We start from the raw sequence: 20,940 nt of genomic DNA on the forward strand, positions 1-20,940 counted from the left end.
GTCTAAATTGCCCCTAGGTGTGATTGTGAGTGCGAATGTCTGTCTCTGTGTGCCCTGCGATTGGCTGGCAACCAATTCAGGGTGTCCCCCGCCTACTGCCCAAAGACAGCTGGGATAGGCTCCAGCACGCCCCGCGACCCTTGTGAGGATAAGCGGTATGGATAATGAATGAATGAATGAATGAATGAATATTGTGAAGCGTGGAATACCAAAACTGTGGGAATTTGGTGAATGTGATAAATAGTGCTGCGAATGTTCTGATTTGATTTAATAGTTTAAAATTGAAATGGTTGTGATTTGTTGAGAATTGTGGATTAGGTAGAATGCCGTGGAAAATGTAGAGTACAGAACTATTTTTGAATAGTTATTTTTTCTGTAATTTAATTATTCCTAATAGTTGTAGGTTCATTATTTGTTTTTAGTGTCTTTGTGTCAAATTGGAGAAGTATGAAATTATAATAATCAACAGCAAGCTTTTGATGAAAGTTCTATCTGTGCTTAAGGGAAAGCAATTAAAAAAAAAAAAAATTCAATAATTTTCTATGCATCCTGACTAGTCTAAACATGGCAGTCTAATTAATATTGTGTTTATGAAAGATTGATAAAGCAGCAAAATCTCAGAAGGCAGCCATTTTGCCACTGGCTGAGAATGGCATCATAGTTGCACAGGTAACAATAACGACCAATCACGGCTCACTAGTGTTCAGTTTGGTCATGTGACATTCACAAGCTGAGCCGTGATTGGTCATTACCTGAGCTCTGAGCAATTGTATTGTCACGTTCAGTCGGCAGCAAGTGTCAAAATGGCCGTCCCCTGAGATGGCTAATAGGTGAATTTCGCTGCGTTATTTCATATTCCACCAACATAACATTAATCAAAATACCGTGTTAAGACTAGTGGGGCTGTAGAGAACATATTGTATGTAAAGAAACATTTTGAGTTGACGTACGCACAAAAATACCTTTGCATAGGAACAGTAGTTGAAATGGTAATCAAATGTGATCAATTGAAGTAACGAGGCAGAGATCCTTAACAAATGTTTTTATTTCAGCATAATAGTAAGAAGCCTCTCCTCCGATTTCCATACGGTTGAAACTAATTGGATCACAAGGGTACATTATTAGTTAGCCCGTTTTACAATAATTATTGTAACAGTTTTAGGAAGTTACTTGTATGCACTCATTTTTCTACACAAAATAATCAATATCAAGATTCTATTATTTCAACTGAGGACCATAACTCTGCATGCAAGACTAATAAAGAAAACAACTAATCTGTGATAGCTACCGTTATGCCGTCGCTCTCCTAATAGCATGATCAATATAATTTACTACAAATACCAGGGACTTTGCATTAGAAGGAATCTTTTTCTTCAAACGGACCACCATAGTGGACTGTCAGCTGTACTGATCCAAATGCTTCTGTTCATCTTCTCCAAGGAGAAAGAGGCTTTGTCTAAAACAGAGTACAGATTGAAGGGAACAAAAATATCCATCACTCGTTTTGCCTCCCCTGCCACTCCAGTGTTTACAATTTTCGAATAAAAAGGTACTTGAAATAAAACTCGGACCCACGTTTGATCCGAGCGGGAAGTTAAAACCTCCATGTTAAAAATAAGCAATTGCAATGTCAGGGTTCTTTTGCGTGGTCCTACTAAAAACTACCGGTAAACTGACAACAAGTACTGTATTGCCCTTTTAACACGTGTCACTATTCACCGGCGCCATGCTTTGTGCACGGCTGGAAGAGTGTCGACACATTCCTCGAACCTGACCCTCCGTCAGTCCGTCGGCTGTAAACACAGCATAGAGAAATCAACACTGTCCATTTGTATTGAACATAAAGCATGAACGTTCTTTCTGGCAATCACGGAAGAAACTACATACACTCTGGGATTGCGCCTATCTTACATTCAGTCAACCTCAACGATGTCTTATGTACACAAAGGGCTCTTTCTCATCGCAAGACCGTGGATGAGTACACAACTTGAGGAGGGTCACGTTTGAGAAATACATCGGCAGGAAGTCAAGCGGCCGTGATGGAGCCTCTCTGCCTTCGCTGATACAACAAAAATGCTCGTTACAATAATGTTTAGCATTACAATGATTATTTGTGTATCCGCACTTTGTTAAGGCTACACCCAATGATATGACATACACCTGTTAAAACACACCAAGCACATAATATCTGCATAAAAAAGGCAATGGTTAGTGCGCAGCAGAGTGTTGGTTTCACCAGACCGGGCTTCCTTCAGTATTAGACATCATGTGACTCCCCATCAGTGACGACGACGCAAGACGTTCTCTGTGCCACTGGGGTCACCAACATTCTGTAACCACGACAGTTTAGAGGAATAACGTCCACTGTGACATAAAAGCGGCCTTGTCTTTGTAAATACATCTGATACACAAGAGTAAAACATTGATAGGGGGAAAAGGCTAAATAAAATTGGGGGAAAAAATGTGTACACGCAACAGAACATGGGGGGCGGGGGGGCCTCGACATGTCCAAAATGGGATCGCCCACACATTACCTACTCCTTGGAAGTCCTGGTTAACAATAAAACGACTGTAGGTAATTCCTGACACACACCCTCCACCCCGCCCCCCCAAAAAAATCCACTTAGTAGCAATATTTACAGACAGTGTACCTCTAAAGTTGTTAGAGGCAAAGAACGCTGGTCAACCAGATGGCTTCACAATAAGAGTCCCGGTCAAGCTACCGTTGCCATGGTGACACTAACTGAAACACAGCTGCCAAAGCCGGCGATATCTGGTTGATGCGAGCCATACTTGGACCTAAGTGACACAATGAAATGCTTTTCCTCGCAACTAAGTCCCTGTATATCAATTAAAAAAAAAAAAAAAAAACAACTGCTGTCATTACAGAGTACCAACAAATGTGGATGCATTGGAACAATAAAAACCAAGTAAGTACAAAACAGGAACGCTCTTTATCACAGAAAAGTCTCGTTGTTAAAAAAAAAAAAAAATGGTAGGGAGAAAAGAAACAGTTACAACGAAACCAACAAACGTCCCGTAGTTATTAGTAATCCAAGACAGGAGCCGCATGGTCAGTCTGCGCTCGAGCGGCTCAGAGCAGAGCGAGCGCCGCGCCCGTCAGCCTGTCCTGTGTCTGGCGGCCTGGTAGACGCGGCCAACGTGGAATGTCAGACGGCCAGACGACCCGGAGGGGGGTGCATGGGGCTCCAGGTCGGGGGGGCGGGTGGCGCTTCTTGGGCATACTGGCGCGGTTCACAACACGGTTGGCTCTCCACTTTTGCTACGCCGCGGCCCTGGCACAGCCGGCGGTGCCGCAGCAGACGGTCTGTCCGGGAAAAGTTCTTTGGGAAAACAACAAGTGGACTTTTGTCAAGACAAGTTTTTCCACACATGTGCCAACTTAAATGCAAGAGATGCAAAGAGTTTAGAAAACGTTCATGGGAATTTAAAATGGAAAACATGAGTCCCGGGGTGACAGCTACTGGTGCAATAATTCCAAATCTGACCTTGTTTTTACTCTAGCACAACAGGTTTTTAAGTAATAATAATATAATATGCAATATATTTAGTAAGATTTATGACTTAAGGGTTAGCTTCAGCAAAAGGTGGAGGTTTTTTTTCATAGCTATAATTGCAAGGTAAAACTTTGGGTTTTACCTTGCATTTATAGCTTTTTTTTTAGGTCAAATTGAAAAACAAAAACCTGATCTCAAAAAGTCAAAACATTTTTTTTTTTTTTTAAATCTGTCAAAAATCTGTTGGACTCTGTCTAAAATGAGACGGCTTATCTCAAAGGGGAGATCCAAAGAAATAAATACAAATAAATACAGAAATATATCCAATACAACACAAATCCATCTCCGATTAAATGTTTTCTTAAAATAATCGTTTGCAGTCCGAGTGACAGCAGGTGAGAATCAACGCTTAAGGAAAGCAAATAAAACAATGAACCCTTAAAATTCATCTTTTCAAAATTGACAATGTAACATTTGCAAGTTCAGAACACCAGTTGGAACACCCTTTATCACGCCAGTTATTAAAATCAATAAAAACATGCGATTCCTGTGGAATAAAACAAAATACGTGGTGCCCACCTGCTGGCAGCGCTCACACTGGTAAGGCTTCTCGCCGCTGTGCACGCGCTTGTGTCTCTCCAGGTGGTAGCGCTGGATAAACCTCATATCGCACATGTCGCACGCAAACGGCTTCTCCCCTAGCAAAAAGCACACACAACAGAGTCAATGCGTCAATATTTGTTGTTTTTGCACCACTATTGTGTGTCAAACTGTCTTTTGAGGACTAGCATAGCAGCAAAAGTAGGAAAAGAAAGCCTTAGCTGTAACTAATGAGTGTTTGCGTTGTCAAAAGGCCAGCTCATCAACTCATTATGTGTAGTTCAACGTGGAGTTATCATGGCCCAGATGTACGCAACGACATCTGGGCGGCGTGTGATGCTGGTTCAACATCCCATCAAAGTGGAGGTTGCGGTGTTGACGTCGCGGGAGTGGGGCGGGGGGAGGGGGATGCGCGAGCGGCAGTGGTGGGGCGCGGCAACGGAACGCATACCCGTGTGAGTGAGGCTGTGTCTCTCCAGGTGGTTACGCTGAATAAACCTCATGTCACACATGGAACAAGCATACGGCTTCACCCCTACACACACAGAGCAGCGTATTAGGCCTACCCGCCACACAACCACACAAGGTCAAGTAACGTGCAACATCACCTCGGCCACACACGCACAATGCGGAAATGTTCACACATGCAACCAGGTGGGTAGGATACAGCTGGAACACAATATGTCAAGCGCACTGCGTCAAGATTAAAAATGAGGCGTTGTGTATGTTCTGGGAGAGCCCTCGCTTTTGTTCTCCCACGTTCAAGGGTGAGTGTCATGAATGAATGCTAATTCATACATGTAAGGAGTCCTTTAAAGGGCAAGGGGTCAACTTGGGTCATAATGATTCCGCACTATCAGGGAGGAGAGCACTGAGATTTCTCCCGGCCAATCAGTGAAGACCACTTTCTAAGAGATACCCTGGGAACTCTGCACCGTTTGTTTTTAACTCTAACCCCTTGAAATAAAACGACAACCAAAAAGAAGAAAAGTGAGAGTTTAACATTTCAGTTATTTTGAAAAATGGAAATGTTTTATTTAATGTAGAAAACTGTAGGGAGCTATTTACTGTTTTAATTTGATTTTAAACATGCTGAATCACCTGGGAGCTCCCTGAACCTTTTGTTGGAATTTGAAAACAAAGATCCCTATTAAAAAATAAAATTAAAAAAACAGCATTTTGCAAATCTACAAAGATGTTCAATAAGCATATGCTTAAAGATATTTCAACAGTTATGAGTTGCAGTTTTGTACAGTTTTTTTCCTTTTTTTTTTTAAAGCGGAAGTCAGCCTCCAAAATTTCTTGACAATAAATTCTATATGACTCCACAAATCTAAACACGGCATTGGGATTAATATTCTGTTTGTGGAATATGAGTTAAACGGCGGCGGCCATTTTGTCACTTCTGTTGACTAAAAACGACATCACAGTTGCTCAGGGCCCAGGTAACGACCAATCACGGCTCACCATGATTGGTGGTTATCTGAGCCCTGAGCAATTGTGATGTCATTTTCAGTCGACAGAAAGTGACACAAGAAGATGGATTATACTACTTAGCTCATATTCCACAAACGTAATATTAATCAGAATGCTGTGCAAAAATAAGCATTTTCAGCTAAAGTGATGAGAAATGTAATGCATGAGCTTCATAAGTACAGAACAAAACAACAGTTTTTCTTTTTTTATAAAAAATCTATTTGTGCTTAAAATTGAACAAAAGGAAACAAACTACAACAACGAGTTAATCTAATACGCTAAACTAAGTGCAAGCCACCGGGTCAGCTTGTGAAATAGTCCCGGTGGGAAAACAAGACGGAGGATTACACAAATCCACATCTGAGGCGCTCTTTGGCTGAGATCTAGAGTTGTATGTTCAGAGATTAGCATGTGCGGCGATCAAAACAAGTTGGCTGGGTGGCGTCGTTAGCTTCAACCGCTACGCACGATAAAAGCCTTATGGAGGTTTCTCAAACGTTCTTTTGCTAAGATTAGAGGGAGAGGTCTAAAATAAGTGTTCGTATTTCTGGCGGTGCGTAAGCTACGCTCTTGGAAAGATTGCGTCAAACACACTGAGTGACTGGAAAGATGAGAGGGGGCAGGTGTGCGGACCCCTACCCGTATGAGTGAGGCTGTGTCTCGCCAGGTGGTAGCGCTGAACAAACCTCATGTCACACATGGTGCACGCAAAAGGTTTCACACCTAAACGCAGAGCATTAAGACATTAATTTTCAAGACTTGTCATTCGGGCTCCATCATCCATCGATTAGTCAAATTGTCATTGATGGGTTGTTAACCACTTTTCAGAACTCAATCCAATGAATACGTTGAAGTTGTGTTTGGCCAATTTTCAAATCCACAGCTAACACAACATGAGCTGATGATGTCACACTCTTGTTTTGCTTTCATGTAGTGTTTGCGAGTCCGAACGCTTAATGGCGCACGAGCAAATCCGCCTTGTGACTAATGATCATCATCCATATTGGAAGTTGGGTCAGTGTCATTGTTTAGGTGGGCGGGTGCATACCCATATGAGTGAGGCTGTGTCTCGCCAGGTGATAACGCTGAAAAAACCTCTTGTCACACATGGTGCAAGCATAAGGTTTCACACCTAAATGCAAAGTGGCAATGTTACATGACTTACGCTCCATTTTCATTCTTTGCCAGTCAGTACATCCCGACGCTATTGGTTATTAACCACACAGTCGCCAATTCATGCAGAAAACCAATTTCATTCAGCCTCTCTGCAGTGCCTTTAGCGGCTTTGCGGCACTGCAGTTTGCATCAACAACAACAACAACGATAACAAGACGCGGTGCTCGATTGTTTATTTCATGCACGTATCTGCCAGTAACAGAGAGATGCCAATCCTCCCGACTTCCCGAAATGCCCAGGAGGCTGAAACCAGCACAACCGCCGACATCGCGGGTGTCTACTAGTGATCGAGTCTAATTGGGAATTCATGTGCAAGAGCTCGCAGCATCGACATGCCGTGCAATGTGTCTGGCACACCGTGTGATGAGAGAACACACAGCGACAACGGAGGACGCGTTATTTTGAAATGTGAAGGACCTATTCACGTCGTTCATGTCAGGAGTTGGGCTGATTGCCCTCATCTCGGGCATTCTGGGAAATTGGGAGGGTTGGCATCTGGCGGTGTAATAGTCCCACTGTAACTGTTGCATTGTGAAAACACACTACAATATCCTAAGATAGCGTCCTCCATTTTCGTGAGGATGATTGCCTTCAACTGCTAAGCTAACGCGGCGGTTACGCTAATGTACACAAATGTTTTGTTGTTGTTTTTTTTTTTTCAAACACATTTCGCCTTAATCAAAGAAGTATTTTAAATGAGGCTGTGTGTGCTAAAAGCTTTTTTAGTGATAAGGGTTCAACAAGATTGAGGGGCAGGTGCATGGACGCATACCAGTATGAGTGAGGCTGTGTCTGGCCAGGTGGTAGCGCTGAACAAACCTCATGTCACACATGGTGCAAGCGAAAGGTTTCACACCTAAACGCAGAGTATTACAGGTATTACTGTCACACTTCGTTTTTTGGTGTTCACAATCCAACAGTGATGCAATGTACTTCTCTACTTAGAATTGATGGGTTGTAAACCAACATTTTCAGGAAATATAGCATTTTTTTTTTTAATGACCAATTCTCTGTACAAAACGTGGAAAGCAATAATCCACAGCTGTAGACCTAAAATGTATTTGGAGATATGATATGAATTTAGGCGTCCGTCACATATGCTGTGTGTGTGATTGTGATGTTAAGTCAAATGCGACTTTTTCAAGTGTCATGGGCAAGGTGGGCGCATACCCATATGAGTGAGGCTGTGTCTCGCCAGGTGGTAGCGCTGAAAAAACCTCTTGTCGCATATGGTGCAAGCATAAGGTTTCACACCTAAATGCAAAGTGGCAACGTTATAATATTTTGCTTCACTTTGCAGTTTTGTCTATGTAAACATACCTACCTACGCTATTGGTTATTAACCACACGTTTCCCAATTAATGCAATGGCAATATCCCAATTCGTTGACATTTCTTCCATAAAGGATTTAGCTCAAGTGGCTTTAGGTTTTGTGGAGTAATTAAACACTACTTAGGTAAATGACACGCTATCTATGGCAAGCTAATGTCAAACAAGCCAATCAAAACAAGTTTTACCAAATGTCTATCAAATCCATTATCAATTGGTCAGTGGGGGTTCGCCGCTGCTAGTTAAAGCGGAAGTCAACCCCATTTTTTTTTAGAATAATATGTTCTATGCGCCTCCACTAGTCATAACACAGCATTCTGATTAATATTGCGTTTGTGGAATATGAGTTAAGCAGTAAAACCCACCCATTTTGGTCCATGTTAGGGGGCGGCCATTTTGCCACTTGCTGTCAACTGAAAATGACATCACAGTTACTCAGGGCTCAGGTAACGACCAATCATGGCCAGCTTCAGAAAACAGGTGAGCCATCATTGGTCGTCACCTGAGCCCTGAGCAACTGTGATTTCAATTTCAGTTGACAGCAAGTGGCAAAATGGCCGCCCCCTGCGACAGCTAAAAACGGGTGGATTTCGCTGTTTAACTCATATTCCACAAAGGCGATATTAATCAGAAAGCTAGAAAGTGGAGGCTCATAGAACATATGTTTGTCAAGATTTTTGGGGGGGGGGGGGGGGGTTGACTTCCGCTTTAAGAAACCATACTTGACATGCTTGACAAGCAATCGGGGTCTTGAAAGCCGAAGCAATTGACACAAAAAGATAAAAGCTGCTCAAAAGAGAACTCTTTGCGTCTTCTTGCTAAGAAGCCGTATTCCCATAAAAGTGTACACTAACTCTCTTCAGAGGTCATCATTGTTCACAAGCTTAATTAAAGTTTTGCTTTTGTCACCTCCAAACAAAATGGCGACTGCCTTTACCTCCTAAGACAAGCATCCCATGCCCATGTTTGTTTGTATGTTTTCATGCAAATACAGCAGATGCATATTTTCAATTAAAAGACAGCCAGCAGAAAAAATACAGCATGAGAATATGTAACCATGTTACAAATCCTAAGACAAGCTACCAGAGGTATTGATTTGTTTTGTCTGTTTGACCCATCTATCAATAGTAGCTAATCGATTTATTTTTATATCTATATTTTTGACACTACATAAAGGAAATGTATTGACAGCTATAGGAATAAATACACCTTTACTACTGAAATAACACTCAAACATGACGGGAGCCTACCGTCATCAAAACAAAAGATTTCCGATATGGTAAGTTGCACATGAGTGATTTCCTGAAGTGAGGTGACATATGTAAAGGTGCACACAGAATGTACTGGGCACGGTGTACGGAGCCCTACCCGTATGAGTGAGGCTGTGTCTCGCCAGGTGGTAACGCTGACAAAACTTCATGTCACACATGGTGCAAGCATAAGGTTTCACACCTAAATGCAGAGCATCAACAGCATTAATTTGTGTCTCTGCACCAAAGCAACAAGAAATCTTCAGGTATTAAAAATCAACTCATCCGGGCTAAATTGATGTCTGTGGTTAATAACCAATGTCATACCCTAACAATAGTGACATGGGCAAAGTCTGAGCTAAAACGGTGCTTGTATCAAATCACAATTTTCGGATCCACTTACATTACGCAGGCCAATAATGTTACTGGCGCTAATACACTGAGTCTGCCCCCTCAACAATGTGTCAGAACACAGACATTTAACAGATGTTGCAGCATCCTAATGGTGTGACTGTCTTAAGATTGGCAGGCGCATACCCATATGAGTGAGGCTGTGTCTCGCCAGGTGGTAGCGCTGAAAAAACCTCTTGTCACACATGGTGCAAGCGTACGGCTTCACCCCTATGCACACAAAGTACCAGCTTTAGCGTGGAAAAGAAATGATTCAACTGCCAAAAATGATCGCCGCTCAACTTTACTAGGTGTTTAGTAAAGTTTGGTTGCACTTATCAGCGCTCAGTTTGCTGCAGAGATTCCACCAGGTGAGGAAGTACATCTGCCGTTCCAATTCAACATGACTTTTCTCTACGACTAGGCTTGCTAATTCTACAGTCAGTGTGTCAAATTTCTAAATATTGATGGACAATAAAAATCATCCGGAGAGCAAAAAAGAACCAATCTGCAAACCTAGGAACCTAAATATCCAAAGGAATAATTGAGGTCCTAATTGGACACATTTCACCAAGCACAATAGCCAATAAGAGATTTCCTCATTCTAAAGATTTATTTTTCAACGCTGATCGCAGGTTAGACAATTTTAGGCAGTTGGCAAACTATTCACAATATGTAAGAACGTAACATCTGCAATGTACAATCAGACATAAAATCTAACACCGTTGATAACTGATTTACTGATAACTGTAGGACGACAGATACTCTGAAAAACATTGTGATCAAATGATGATGCAATACTAAACAAGTCAGTTGATCTGTTAGGGCTGGACGATAGTTCCATATCGATAGAAAATGCCTTCGATAAAATGTTTGCTAGAAAACGAAATCAGCAAGCAAACCTCGACCCCGGCGGTGTGCGTGTTGTAGGCTCGGACGTACGGTATAAGCGCAGCCGACTCCAAACACGAAGAAGTGTGGCGTCACTTCATTCAAATAAATGACTATCGACTCAGTACAACTGTTGCAAAACGATTATATTGTGCACAGTAACCTGATAGTACCTCTGGATTGATTGGTTGTAGCAATAAAGGAGTTCCGGTATGCATGTTCTACATATTACAGCGCACTTCTGGAGAAGCAACTTTGCATATTACACTACATTACAATGTACACAAAAAACAGTTCGTTTTCTTATTTTAAATAGTTGAAAAAAATCAATAATTATTCATATTGACGGATAAGTGGTTTGGATAATGGATGGATGAAATACTTAAATACCTCTTATTAAAGGTCAAGTATGAAAATAAAATGATCTAAATTAGGCCTTTTTCTTCTGGTCCTTAAAAAAAAAAATATTAAGTCAACAATTATCAATGGACCAATATGAAATGCTTACATCTTACTATTTTTTCAGTCATATCGCCCAGCCCTATGATCAGTTAATAATTCATGCGTCTGTGAAAATCATGTCAAAGAAAAAGCTACAAAAGACAATGTCAGTAAATTGAATGAGCAATGACACAATAATTCACCTGTGTGGAATGTTATGGGTGAAATACATACTACCGTAATTACAAAATATTTTCTGACCTAGGACTAACCGAAATGACTAACTGGTACAATCCCTCACACCGATTTGATGCCAAATCGATGAAATAATTGTCTGACGTCTATGAATAAAGGCCTACGTAGCAAACACCTTATCTTCAATTATGATTCTTCAATGTATGACGCCACGATACAACAAAAACACAACAATTAAAAACAAAGTTATTTTTACTTTGTCATAAGAAAAGTAGGAGGGGAACTTTCAATTCCGTCAGACTACACAACTACTTGTGAAGTGCACACTTGACATCGCACGATCATTTGGCTACATTGTGACAAGTGGTAAGACAATTCCAAGGCAGCCAGATGACCGTGACGGTGTGACCCATGCCACATTTACCGGTAAATAAGAAAGACCTACCTGTGTGAGTGAGACTGTGTCTTTCCAGCTGGTAACGTTGTATAAACCTCATGTCACACATGGTACAAGCATATGGCTTCACTCCTGAATGGAACACAAGAAGGTTTGAATCATTTCCAAACACAAACACGCAGCATGTAAAAGACACAAGGGACATGCTATTGGGTGCTTTTATAACAGCATGCTATCAAACAGACCGTAGGTGAGACATTACGCCAGAAAGAACTGGCAGACATCATAAGCTAAGTTGTATGATTACAAGTAAGCTGAGCTCGAGAGGTATACACAGGAGGTACTTTAATAATGTTCAGTCTCAGTGCAGACAAGCTCAACGTTGTTGAGCCGAAGTTGTTGCAAATGCACCATTTCAATGGTCAAGAAGCCAAATATTGATTCAATCGGGAGAAATGGAACTTCTCTTTTGGGTATTTCAGACTACTGATGTCTGCCATTAAGTCTTATTTGTGTAATGTGCCCGCTGTTGGTGGTGTCATAAAGTGCTCAATGATAACACATGCTATGGTAACATTACAGTTTTCAATCACAAGGAGGGACATTTTTTTCAGTGGACAGTTTTCCAACAAAGCCTACACTTTTAGTGGAAATTTTCCACCCATTACATAATGATCTTATTGTAGGAAACGGGACTTAAAAAAAATGAGTTAGACATGTTGTTGCTCGTTTATATTTAAAGGGTTTAAAGTAAAAGGGGAACAAATGCAGCATACCGGTATGAGTGAGGCTGTGTCTTGCCAAATGGTAACGTTGGAAGAACCTCATGTCACACATGGAGCAAGCGTACGGCTTCACCCCTGAATGCATACAGTACCAAACTTTATTAAAGTGCTCCTGTCAGCTACAAACACAAATGTATTTTTGTACAAGTCAGTTTGGGGCCAGTACATACTATGGCTAACGAGTTCCTAGTCACACATTCAGGCCGATGCAAGAAGTAAACCAAAAATAAGTCATGAAAGAACTACAAAATTAATGGGCCCTTATTTGTCTGCTTTTTGCGCTGCTTTTCCACTGTGTGGCGTGGCACCTACACGGCTGTCCTCGGCTTGTTTGGATCTGTTGGTTTTCCACTTTAAAAAAAAAAAAAAAAAAAAAAACAAAGACTAGTCGTGCTACCAAACAATAAATGGAGACTTTATTCCAGAGGAGGCTGGCACCAGCAAGAAAACAGACATTGTGGAACAAAAGTACAGCGACAGGGTATGCTAACATTGCTAACATTAGCATGTGTGTTGTTTTTCACCATTTCTAGTCTTGTATCCAAATGTTACAAATTCAACACCGACAAATCTGCAGCCGTTTACACCATATTGTCTCGTCACGTCATGCTTGGAACCTCAACCGACCAGGTACAGGAAATAGTACCTGGTTATGACAGTGGAAATAGGTCAATAGTGATTAGAGCCGTGTAGGTATCGCGCAGTGGAAAGGCGTTTGTGTCCCAGTGCTCTGACAGGTAGGGTGAGGCCTATACACTCCAACACTCCAATGTGTGGTAAGGTGAGAGGGGTTGAGAATAAACATGTACCCGTATGTGTGAGAGTGTGTCTCGCCAGGTGGTATCTCTGGAAAAATCTCATGTCACACATGGAGCAAGCATATGGCTTCACCCCTGTACACACAGAGCAAAAATGTTTTGTAAAAAGAAAAACCAAACACCACAATGATCTCAACAGGACACACCCGGTTATTATGTATCCAGACATGCCAAAGGCAGTGGCACAAGTATACGACACTTTACGGACTGAGCTAGCTTTAGCTTGTTTTCTAATCGCTCACAATACGCGTTGAAAGAGTTCAACATGTTTGTCTTGTCAGATTAAGGTCAAAGTGTGCCAACACCAAGAGTTCAAAGTCAAATAACAGTTGTAACAAGCACCACCCCGCTACGGGCCTAAGAAGACCAGTTGAATATCGTTCTAGAAATAAGGCAGAGTTAATGACTACTAGGCCAGTAGGAAAGTTTAAATGGATCAAGGAAGAGCAACCTCATACCCGTGTGAGTGAGACTGTGTCTTGCCAAGTGGTAGCGTTGGAAAAATCTCATGTCACAAATGGAGCAAGCGTATGGCTTCACCCCTACACACAAAAAGTATGTCAGTAGAAGCTAGAAACACAACAAATCAGAACCATCAACTCTTCCCTCACGTGTAGCTCTTCTTATACATCCACACACCCTCCCAGCAACTCAAGTTTGGCTGTGTTTAATAATACGCCCCAAATCATGTCAGCCACATTAAAATGTGTCAAAAGATTTTTTTGGGGGGACAAAGAAGTAATAATTGCGCGGAACAAAGTAGAGCATTCGGCGGGGGAAAAGCTGACGTTTCGTACATTTACGTGTTCACGTAACGCTAGAATTATTTGACATTTGGCTGTCTGGATACATCTTCATTCTTCCTAACATTTCAAGTTTAAAAAAAAAATGTGAAAGTCAATTGAGACAGATTGTTTCTGTCTTTTGTTTAACGAGCGGCTAAGTGGAGGCACTTCTACCGGAGAAGCTAGTGCAAGTAGACGCATACCAGTATGAGTGAGGCTGTGTCTTGCCAGATGATAACGTTGGAAGAACCTCATGTCACACATGGAGCAAGCGTACGGCTTCACCCCTACATACACAAAGTAACACATTAGCTACGACCTCACTTTGGCATTGAAAGGGACAGTCATTCAAGGCTTGTTTAGGTCCAATTGTGTCTTCTGGTATTTGGAAGCATTTGTTGTGTGGAGTTATGAGACAAAAACAGCCACAGGATGTGAGCCAAGCATGCGTGAACGAGACACACAAGGCAGCAGCAGCAGCAAGACAGCAAAGAAACGCGCAAGACAGCGATCACACTGGCCAGCGGAAGCAGACACATTTGCACCACTAGTTACTATGAGGAATGACCTTCTTAACACTGGGGAAAGGGTGTTGGTTGTTTTGTTTTTATTTCATTTTTTTTAGGCATGACCTGCCCCTGGATGCTTAAAGCTTGCCATTCAATACCTGCTCCAAACTCACATCACTGAAATTTTGTTGAAAGCCTCAACTAAAAAAAAAAAAAAAAAAAAAAAAAAGAATTAAAAAAAAAAAGCCAGAGCTAATTCTTAATCTTAGCCACAGGGTCCGCAGCCATTAATGCGAATATCGTTGCTGTCCTGTGAGAAACACTTATGCCCATACTATTAATTTTTATGTAAATGGTGTTTCTGCGTTACAGACATCGCATTAACGTTAACATTAAAAAAAAAAAATCTTAAATTGGACATACGTGTTTTTCACAGGACAGCAACGATGTATAGATGTGGGTGGACATCAAAGGACTAATTGGAAACACGGCAGGACATTACTTCAGTCAAAATACAACAGGCTGGAGGATGCAAATTACTACAAACCAACACGTGGGAAAAAAATGTAAGCATAATTTTAACACAACCACATTTCACTAGCACCATAATTAATTAATACAGCAGTTCCTTCCACCTCACGTACCATAATTTGAATTACACACGCCCAATATCAAGATTCACCAATAATTATAGCAACTTGTCATCTTTAAATTATTAAATAAAATGAATTCACCAATAGAATGAAAACTTATATTGTGGTTGCAACCCCATTATTAATACCATGCCAAGAATGTCCATATTAAGTAAAATCACATGTTTGGGATGTCAAGATGACAGGTAGTGGAGTGATTATAAAGGTTCTTGTTCATGTCATCTGAAGTCTAGGTATCCTGTCGCCTCTCTTTGAAAATAATCCTGATGTCAAAACACCAATGTAATTATAGATTTATTTTCTTATACTCAAATAAAAAGGAGTGTTACTTACATCACAAGCTGTCTTTTCTTCAAATCATAATTCTTTAAAAAAAAAAGCATTTTTTAAATCTAAGGTGACATAGTCCTTTGATGTCCATGAAGTGATTAATAGAAAAAGCTTTTTTATGTAAAAAGTCCACATCTGGCTTATTTATTGAGGACAAACTCTGCAGTCCATGAGTCAATTTTCAAGTCCACTATCAAGAAATCTTGCTTTTATAACTTTACTGCACCTCTATTACTTCCTAACACATCCATCTTATAACACACTGTGCTATGGAACACAAGATGAGACCGGTGTTATGAGGAAAAAATATGACTCATAAGAATTTGTGACCATAGGGGGAGCTGTTGTATGAGCTGTTAATAAACCTCAGTGTCTGAGCGTGGAAATTCATGCCTTGCTATCTGTATCTTTTAACTGTCCATCTCCATATTAGAACATATGCACACATAATTAATCTCCATATTAGGACATATGCACACATAATTAAATCTATTTATGTATGTGTATCTAAAATTTGTATGGTGATTATGTATAAATATGTGCCGACGTCAAACAACACTTACTTGATACTGATACTTACTTACTGATTACTGATAGTGATTTTTTTATTTTTGATCATTTGCTTTCATTTGTTTCCATGAGAGTCCGTCAAAATCTGTCTTAAAATGAAACCGGTCCGTAGCGCAAATAAAGTTGGGGACTGCTGTACTGTGCTGAAAAAATATCAATGAGGTCATCGATTAATCAACATAGATTCAACTTTCATCGCATTTTAGTTGCCTACAAAAAAATCTTAGGTCTTTCCAACTCGAATGCAACCGTGACTAAACGGAAATGCAAATGCATTCAAAAGCATGGCTGCAAAAAGACATTTCTGTCTTTGTATTATAAAGTATTTATATTTTTTTGGACCAATAGCACAAAAGCAATGGAAACTCCTGTTTTACCATGTAAAGCCAATGATGTTAGAACAAAATGGGTCAAACAAAAGTAAGAGACCCAGGATCAAGAAACCATTGAAGGCCAGATGTAGCATCCACACACACGAAAGAAAATCTGCATATGAATTCTGTAGCATCTGTAGTAGTCAACATAATGTCTATGAATGCTAAGTGGTAAACTAACAAAAAGCAAGGGTTTTTAATAGTGGACTTGGCACCGATTGACCGCACACCGTGATAAACCATTTGGAGCAGGTTTACTTGTTGAGGAAACACAACTTGGAAGACAAACGTTGTGTTTAAAGTGCTTCGGGCGCAACAGATTTTTTTTTAGCGTTGTGGCTTTGTTGGAAATTACTGTCCACAGACAAAATGAACCCTGAACATCCGTCCATTATTTCAAGTGTCAGACTACAGAGGCAGTCTGGAGGATATATGCAATATGGGTACGGTTAAAAGACGCATACCCGTGTGAATGAGGCTGTGTCTCTCCAGGTGGTAACGCTGAATAAACCTCATGTCACATACGGCACAAGCATACGGCTTCTCCCCTAAACCGAAGAGCACCAGTTTTAGTTCAAGCTCCCACAGAAACCACTAACACTGTGAGGCAAAACCTATCATACCAAACAGGCCATTTTAAACCTTACAGTTGCTGCACAGTGCTATTATCCAGACCATTTTAGATTTGCTGTATTCAGGGCACCATGGTTGATGGCATGAAGCATACCTGTGTGAATGAGGATATGTCTCTTCAGGTGGTAGCCGCTCCTAAAAGCTCCGTAGCAGTGGTCACAAATAAAGTTTTTCTGCACTTTGGAAGATGGACCGTTCTCATCTCCACCTGTGCCCTGAGGAGGACAATAATGAAGAGATGTTTAGCAACACTTCCTGTGCACCAGTCATAAACTAAGACGTTTGTTTCCATACCTTCTCCTGACCGTCTTCTTAATGAAAAGCTATATGAGTTATATGTCAATATCCTACAATCAAGGTGTTTTTTTTTTTGAGAATTTTTGCTAGGATTGATGGAGAATTAGTTTACAATCCCCTCCAAAAGCCCGTGTTGCTGCTCCCCCTGTTATGCACACAACTGCTGTTATTGTGCACCGCTCTGCCCTGCTCCCCTCCCCCCGCTTTCCTCTCCAGATCCTCCACCCCCACTACATCTTCCCTGCGCTCCTCCCCCCACCCCCACACGCACAAACAAATGTGCAGACTAGGGAGAGCCCCAAGAGGGGGAGCGCTCCGAGACCGTTCCCTGTTTTGCAATCACAGCCACTGACCTTCCCTCCCCTTCCCTCTTGTTCTCTCACTTTACAGGGCGCCACTGATTTCCTGTTCTTTTTTTTCTGCTGCAGGTCCTCATTGGTCCTCATGTCCTTCTCATCCAGCAGGCGCGGAGCTTGGAATTCTCCTTCTTTCCGGATCAGCTAAAATAAAGCATAAAGAACATTGTTTCAGAATTTGTGCTGTTCAGAACTCCAGAAATTTTTAAACGCTATACAAAGCCAGTGGTGAAAATCTGTACGTTTTGCCTCGTATTTGAGAAAAAGTCAACACTTAAGCGCAAATTTCACAGTGAATCCTAACCAGGGGCGGACAGCTCATGCCAGACGGGAGGATCATGTGACTCTGTGGACCACGGTCAGGTCCGTCCCTCTGTGGCGGTGCATGTCCGAGTGGAGCCATCATCTTTTTGGGTGGAGCCGCCATGGTGCTGGCCTGCATCAGGGCCATACTCGAGAGCACCGCTTCACAGCCGAGCAGACCGGCCTAGGAAATGAAAAATGAGATTTAAGATTAACAATCTGTTGACATGCATCTACTGCACTGCAATTATCAATGACAACATCCTGAGTGACATAAGACTGTTCATCAAAAAGTGACTTGCAACCACTTTGGTGTTATAAAACACAAACCCATTTCATATGGTCGCGGACTGAGCTGCTGGGCAGGTGTGACATTGCTGTGGTAACGGTGTGTGTGAGCGCAGGGACAGGGGTGGGGACAAGGTCATCCAGAGAGCCGTCAGTCAGGATGGTCAGGCTGGTGGGAAGCCACACCCACCTCACTCATCTAGCATTCAAACTGAAGAAGAGGAGGATGTGGATGAAATAGACAACACATGGAATCACAACATCACTTTTTGCCTTTTAAGGTACATACACTCCAGTGGTTGTTTACACAAGTATGAGCTGCTGGATCTATATACGCATCTTATCTGACAGTAAGTTATCCCACTAAATTATTGACACTATTAAGTCATTTTAAAGTACAATTGTAAATGTACTTATTGGCTTCATGGACCCATAGGTAAAGTACTAAGAGTGTAACACCCATGTGAACAATCTGAACTTACATACACCTAGTATTAGTACTATCTTAAATTGGTAGGTGATAGAAAATACAGAAATATATGGCAATAACTGACAACATACATAGCATGGGACATGTTGACATGGGATTGTGACATGGATTTATATGGAAAATGACATTTTGTCCACCACAAAGTTGAAAAAAAAATTAAACAAAATTCAGTATATATTCTTTCTGTACTTTAGTTGAATACCTGTCAGAAATAATGGTGAAACACAAGATGCCATAAATGAATTCTCTCTCTCTCTCTTTTTTTAAATGACATTAGACTTAGCTCAATTGGGCTGTAGCAACAAGCTAACAACTAAACAGGACAGTTGTAAAACGTTCAATAAAAACTCCATGATAATTGGTAGTAGTTTTCGGAATTACGTACATTGTGTTTCCCTTATAATTCGTTACGCTCACGTACAATTATGAGAACCAAAGTAAAATGGGAAAAAACGGAAAATATTTATTTGGGTAAAATGTACAATGCTATATTAGCTTTGCTAAGCTAACATTGTGAACACTTGTTACTGAGTAATAAAGCGAACAACATTACTCTGGCTCACAAAAATAATAGTACATTGTGAGGTATGTTATGGATATGACCGTGGTACTTTATTACCAACTTATGTTTGAGAAAGAGGGGTTGCTATTTTTCGACATTTTGCAGGGCTTGGCCTTCGCGCGTCAACCAAACCTGACGCTAGTTTAGCGAACATCAAGTAGCCATTAGCTGGCTTGCCTTGGTAGCGCCCTCGCCCACTGCAATGTTTCACGGTGCGTGTTATTTTACGCCATTTAATCTTTAATTACACGCAGCAGCCAGACGAACATATCCGCCGTGCAGTGTGGATTAAACGATGTAGCTCTCTGCGTGAATCTTGGAAGACAAAGCCCGAGTCGCTCGAGACTAGATGGGGCGATAACGACGCTCATAATGGCCGTCGCGGAGAGCCTCCCCCTCTCGACGAACAAGCTAACATTAGCTCGCAACGGCTAACGTCGAAGCTAAAATACCGAGTTAAATGTCTCGCGTCCACCGTTGTTCTTACGTGGGCGCCTGGAACCATGTGGCGCTCGCCATAAAATTAATCGCGAAACCCTAACAAAAACAGAAAAGAAAAAATGCAATGAAAGAATAATCGTTTTACCTTGGAGCTTGGGTCGGCCGAGGATTTTCCGAGAGCGTCTAGTTTACAAACACAGGAAACGCCACAGGATGTAAGGACCCACTCCCCCACGCAGCAGCAGCACAGCCTCCCCGAGCCAAGGGATCATCTTCTGCAACCACTCGTTGGCCAGCCAGCGTCGACTCAAAAAGCCCTAAACGCTCGTGGAAACCATTTGAACATTAGATGACGGCGTTTACTCGACGTTTCGGGTATAATTGCGTGGACGTTTTTCGTGGTAGCTGTCCAAGCGCGGTTTTCTGCGGACAGAGGCGCGACTGAAGAGACGCAGATGGAGGAAGAAGAAGAGGCGGAGGGAGAGAAGCACTCAGCATAACAACCCGCGCCTCTGCTTCAGCGCCCTCCTTCATAATGAGTGCCCCCACAACAATAATGCTCTACTATTTGAATAACAAATTTCAAATTAATCATCTATATTGATTTTCATCTCTAATACAGTACAGTAATTACATTTCAATTTATAGTTTTATATTTTATGGCATGCTTGTCCTCAACACGTGTCCAGTAATTATAAATATTCGTTTAGACATTTTACAGGGTATTTTCATTTAAAAACACTTGAAATAAAAAGAAATCTAATTACCATTTTTTAATGTCACCTTGGTTTTATATTATTATGGAGCCCCATGGATATTATATAATATATACACAAGATACGAAATTCTAATTTGTGGCCACGAATTACTAAATTATGGCCACAAGATACTACGTTGTGGCTACCTAATGCTAAATTGTGGCTACAAAATATTAAATTGTGGCCAGGAAATACAAGCCGTTTCGCCTCTGATTTTATACGGGCTTCCGTCAGCGATTTTAAATGGGCTTCCGTCAGCGATTCCGACTGCAAAATCCAATAGCACTTTGCTCAAAAGATACCGCAAGAAAACACATAATGCTTA

The 20,940-nt window shown here is 41.3% G+C and overlaps 1 protein-coding gene across 30 annotated transcripts; it reads right to left on the reverse strand.

Annotated features, from left to right (window-relative positions):
- Positions 1-1,027: 1,027 nt before the first annotated feature.
- Positions 1,028-20,380, reverse strand: znf740a (zinc finger protein 740a). Of its 30 annotated transcripts, none has more exons than XM_086041630.1 (20): positions 20,003-20,379; positions 18,407-18,575; positions 18,078-18,260; positions 17,801-17,917; positions 17,215-17,335; positions 16,952-17,035; positions 14,255-14,338; positions 13,725-13,808; positions 13,258-13,341; positions 12,440-12,523; positions 11,712-11,795; positions 9,887-9,970; positions 9,468-9,551; positions 7,941-8,024; positions 7,543-7,626; positions 6,643-6,726; positions 6,234-6,317; positions 4,570-4,653; positions 4,098-4,216; positions 1,028-3,344 (listed from the first exon to the last, which is right to left on the reverse strand). In XM_086041630.1, the coding sequence occupies exons 2-20, from the start codon at positions 18,449-18,451 to the stop codon at positions 3,171-3,173; spliced, it is 1,851 nt and encodes a 616-aa protein (XP_085897756.1). In that variant the 5' UTR covers positions 18,452-18,575; positions 20,003-20,379; the 3' UTR covers positions 1,028-3,170. The 30 variants fall into 30 exon arrangements, with proteins under 30 accessions (XP_085897756.1, XP_085897755.1, XP_085897757.1 ...); XM_086041629.1 differs by having other exon boundaries at positions 17,771-17,917; XM_086041631.1 differs by lacking the exon at positions 18,407-18,575 and having other exon boundaries at positions 17,771-17,917; positions 20,003-20,380.
- Positions 20,381-20,940: the final 560 nt, after the last annotated feature.

This window comes from Filicampus tigris, chromosome 9, assembly GCF_054856515.1.
Source record: "Filicampus tigris isolate MCC_2025a chromosome 9, RoL_Ftig_1.0, whole genome shotgun sequence".
In the NCBI taxonomy this organism is placed as follows: Eukaryota; Metazoa; Chordata; class Actinopteri; order Syngnathiformes; family Syngnathidae; genus Filicampus; species Filicampus tigris.

Bases quoted from the DNA above. Each gene is read 5' to 3' on its own strand.
- znf740a (XM_086041629.1), bottom strand. From the start codon at position 18,451: ATGTCACACCTGCCCAGCAGCTCAGTCCGCGACCATATGAAATGG. The intron at 18,261-18,406 runs GTTTGTGTTTTA...TTCATTTCCTAG, and splicing joins TCCGCGACCATATGAAATGG to GCCGGTCTGCTCGGCTGTGA. The intron at 3,345-4,097 runs GTGGGCACCACG...GTTTTCCCAAAG, and splicing joins AGTGTGAGCGCTGCCAGCAG to AACTTTTCCCGGACAGACCG.